Below are 4,725 nucleotides of genomic sequence, written 5' to 3'. Positions count from 1 at the left end.
GAAATATTGAATCCCAACACGATGGCGTGTATTTCAATACTTGGAGTATGTATTATACTTTCTCAAACATAACCTTGCTCTCTGGATTGGTGTAATAATGTAATAATAATGTAATAATTCTATTTATATTTAAAGCATAACTTTCGACTATTAGTGATCATCGCCACTTTTAGTTGGATATATAGGCCTAATGTAGTTTTTCTTTATATATAGATATATATATATATATAAATATATATATTGTTCAAATATCTTTATTTAGTTTTTATTTATGTATACTGAAACGTAATATAAGTTAAAGTTGTGGTTTACTTTAAATGAAATTTCAATATCAGTATAGATTTGTGAGGTATTATGCATCTTGGAGGTTATGAAATAACATCTTATACATATTTTTTTTCATTATAACACGTTTAATAATAATTATTATCCTAATTTTTGTTAGCATTTTTTTAATCGTATATCAAATGAGCTGTCACCAATTTCAATTAACAGATGTACATCATGAAAATACCATACTGTAAACACAGTCTATACAATGTTTGAATATGTAAAGTCCAATTCAATGTTGTTCGAAAGGTTATTGCTTTCTATTTAATGCCTGCAAGGGCATGTGATAGGTTTAGCTTCAGACGCTTCCTTGTGTGTTCCATCAGACTTTAGTGTAAAGTTGTGGTAAATGTTCAGTTGACGAAGTTACACATTTCTTAATAGGCTTTCTGTATACTGTAGATCAACTGATTCCGTTCGGTTTGAGGACGTGAATTTTTATGAGATCCCAAAACATTTTCAAGAGACTGATGAATTGGTTTTCAGTGTTTTATAGATCTAAAAAATCAGCTATTCCATCAATTGATTGTGTATCTGGGTTATACTTTCTTAAATTCTTAAATTTTGGCTCAAGATAAAGGTCGTCAATAGATCTAGTAGTATATCAATAGTATATTCTGTCTGGTCTGTATCTATTATTTTCCATTGAATATGTTTCTTTGGGGCTTAAGACTTAATTTTGTTTGATGTCTCTTACATCGGAATATATGAAATGTTCGACACTTTTACTTCCGAGCATTGGCAGGATGTTCTGGTTGAGGCTCACCATTGCTGTACAAGTCGTTATTCATTTCAATAAATTCAGTCTGGTTCAACGATACGTTGTGATTGGCATAATGTGATGTCACTTTGCTCTTTTTTTCTTGACTCCTCCTAATTTTCGTTTTGATACAAAATACAAATAGGCCTAGTAAAATGAGTAGGCATAATACAGCTCCGCTTACCATGTAAATTATCAAGTCACCAGTTGCTGCATCGTGGCTGGTGAAAGAAAGAATGATGCTTTTATTGGCGCTTAATCCAGATGGTATACTGACTTTGCATCTTATTTCAGCATCTAAGTGTTCAGTTTGAAGTTCTAAAATCTCTAAAATCGTACCATTTTTAATAATATTGAACACTGATTGAGATGACGTCACGTGCTTATTGTTAAAAAACCAGTTATATTCCGAAATACGTGGAATACCCTCACCGAAACAGGTAATGTTTAATGAGTTTCCAGCATCATATGACATTTTATTTACGATTATACTTACATTAGGTTGGATGCTTAAAGGCACAACAGAGCAAGACTGGTTTCCAACTACAGATATTCCATCAGCTTTACATTTGAATTCAACTCCATTATCCTCATTTGACAGTGAGATTGATAGGATGTCCAGGTAAGTAATACTACTATCTTGTGACGTAAAATCGTCGGTTTCATTAAGTTTGATATTGTTTTTGAACCAATGTAAAGATGGTCTTGGTATACCACCGATGGCAGTGCACACGATCTCCACATTTTCTCCAACATGTATATTATCTGTGCTGTTAGTAATGGTACATTTTGGATAATTCGTATCAAGAGGTGTAATGACTGTAAGGGTTGCCGATTTAGAAGATTTACTACCTCGTTCACAATGATATTTTGTCTGATCGTCAGCCCTCGTCACATTTAAGACTGTCAAATTACTTCCCGTACGCATGCCGTTAACAAATGTAACGTGTTTTCCGTCAGTAGGTAAAACTAGCATTGCTGATGATTGACCATGCTGCTTATAAAACCAATTCCATGAGGAAGCATAGTCGCCAGGCAAATACTCAAGGAAGGCATTCTGCCCCTCAAATACGGCTACATCTGTAGGACCAATATATCCAGTACAACCAACGCTGAATATACAACTAAAAATCAGAACCAATGATTGCAGCCATCTTTTCTTGCTGAGGCACAGCAGACCAAATGATAAGTTAAGTATGATGATATAGTGCATGGTGTTTTGAAATAACACAATAACATAACATAGGCCTACTTCCTTAAAGCTTCGGTATTCAGTGCAGTAGTGTCTTACAATGAAATATAGTCGTGTTGTTCATGTAAGCGAATTGTTTATATTTTATACGGTACAATGATTTAATTCTTTGGAGAAGTACACCATGATGCATCTCAATGCATCAATGCATGACGCACTCAATCTGTATTTAGTGCGTTTTTCAAAATGAAGGGTTTCATGAAGGTTTGCAAGCCTTTTTACTAAACCATTATAGCATAAATAATAATTGTACAATCATGGCAGAGGATCACGAATGTTACGTGGGGGTAGTGGTCGGATGATTAGGTGAGGGGCTCTAGCTCGAAAAGTAAGGTAATGTAAGGTGACGTTTAACTGATTGAGCGTGATTTTTTTTGGGGGGGGGGTGAGGTGGATGCGAGTAGTATTTTTTTAGGGGCGTATCCCCCCCCCTCCTCGCACAGCCCCTACATACGCCACTGAATCGAGTTATTAGGGCCGTGGGAACCGCACCGGCTATGGCCGATCCACTTTTTCTCAATTCCATTATTTTAAATTAATATACACTGCCACTTATATATTTAAACAAAAATCCACAATGCGCTTGTTTTTGTATTGCCTATGTACTTTTTTTTTGTCGCAAACCTTAATTTTCAGTAATAAATATAAAGACTAATTTTGAAAATATTTAGAGGTAGGCCTATAAATATAAAATTACAGTCAACTATTTATAAAATCTTACCGGTTAGAGTTGTCATCACAACACAACAGTATACGTGTCAAGCCGGGGTGGAGCAGAGGTGATGGGTAGGATATCTAGTCCACTTCTACTAACTTCAAATCCTGCAACTGCCCCTGCAAGGGGTTGGAATAGGTATAGGTGCTTTGCAGGTTGTCAGCTACTATTTTCGGGTTTCCACAAAGGTCATATTTTTCAAATGTGTTGGTATAATTCATATACAAACTAACTTTACCCCTTGAGAGAGGGGATAGCAGTTCTGCGTAATTAGCAGCTGCGATTTTCGGGCATCCCTAAATTATACTTTTAGACCACAATGATAATGAAGGCAATAACTATGATTGGATATGAAAATTATTTTAGTCCGACAAACTCGTCGTGGCGTGGGACGATGAATGGTGGGTGATATCCATGTTTGATAATAGGCCGAAAATTTGGATGCGCTTACCTTTCATTGGTAAGCAAGGTAGCTTTATTATCCATAAATGTATTAAAAAGATAAGTAGACACCTGACTAAGGATGTTAAATTTGTTACGCTCTGGCAAAGCAAACAAATTTCATATTTTACTTCTAATAAGGATCGGACGCCAAAAGAGTATTGTAGCTCTTTAATATATAAATTCAAATGTCCTGGATGCCTCGACAGTTATATAGGCAAAACAGATAGATGCTTAAAAGTTCGAGCTGTTGAACATTCTCGTAATGTAAACAGTAGTGTACATGAACACGTTGAGAGTTGTGAAGGTTTTAATCATATAATTGGTCTACATCTTATGACGGCTGACAATACATCCAAACAATCTCTCATTGAGTCCTTATTATTTGAAAATATTAATATTATTCATGGTTCTCTACATTGGTCTGAAATTTTATTTGCTGAAGCCTTAGCAATAAGAAGATACAAGCCTAGTCTAAACTATGGTCTCAGAGCCTCTAAAGAGCTTGCATTATTCACATAGCATAAGTGCTAACATGCTTTTGTTCTAAAATAATCATTTGTTTATCACAATCTTATTTTGTTTATCAATTTACTTATCAGAATATCATTTGTCTCAATGTTCCGCCTACCTCTTTCTAATTGGTCGAAATTTATCTTGTATTGATTTTTGGTATGTTTGTCAGTATTTTTGGACTTAAACTATTCATTCTTAACAATGTTCCAATAAAGAACGAAACGTAGAATCAACTATGGCCTCACGTCTGTCATTTTTCGGAGTCACCATACTCATATTCTATTTACGTATAATCAGTGGATCCTTTGGTTAAAGGTGTATGGTACCCAACAAAATTCCATGTGCGATGCCAATAGATTAAATCTAAACATGTCATTGATACTGTATATACTCTACTACAGAATCGAAACATTCAGTTCCTGGAGGTCAATCGGAGTATGGAAGCTATGATGGAAGCAAGACTAAATAGAGCAACCCAATCTTTACCATAACTGCTGAATTTCCCGGGGTTTTTATTTTATTGCAAAACAATCTTCAGTTTCACTCGTACGCTGATAATACGCAGATGTACACCTCATGAAGTGGCGTCATGGAGTTTGTAGGGCCCCCTGGCGGTGACAGTTATTGGGGGGAGGGCTCCCCGGGGGCTCTAATAAGCAAGCGTTAAGTTAGCGAGCGGAGCTGGTCGCCAGGGGGTCGCGTAGGGCTCCG

At 35.9% G+C, this 4,725-nt stretch overlaps 1 protein-coding gene across 1 annotated transcript; it reads right to left on the bottom strand.

The window, feature by feature from the left end:
* Window positions 1–1,055: 1,055 nt before the first annotated feature.
* LOC117102351 (synaptogenesis protein syg-2-like) lies at window positions 1,056–2,303 on the bottom strand. The gene has a single exon (XM_033242613.1). The coding sequence runs from the start codon at window positions 2,301–2,303 to the stop codon at window positions 1,056–1,058; it is 1,248 nt and encodes a 415-aa protein (XP_033098504.1).
* Between the last annotated feature and the right edge of the window lie 2,422 nt (window positions 2,304–4,725).

Source organism: Anneissia japonica, unplaced genomic scaffold (assembly GCF_011630105.1).
Source record: "Anneissia japonica isolate Jap-2015-1 unplaced genomic scaffold, ASM1163010v1 scaffold2326_len296723_cov167, whole genome shotgun sequence".
Lineage (NCBI taxonomy): Eukaryota > Metazoa > Echinodermata > Crinoidea > Comatulida > Comatulidae > Anneissia > Anneissia japonica.
This window is presented reverse-complemented; position numbering and strand designations above follow the sequence as displayed.

Excerpts from the sequence above, each read along its gene's own strand:
- LOC117102351 (XM_033242613.1), bottom strand. The coding sequence starts at position 2,303 with ATGCACTATATCATCATACTTAACTTATCATTTGGTCTGCTGTGCCTC.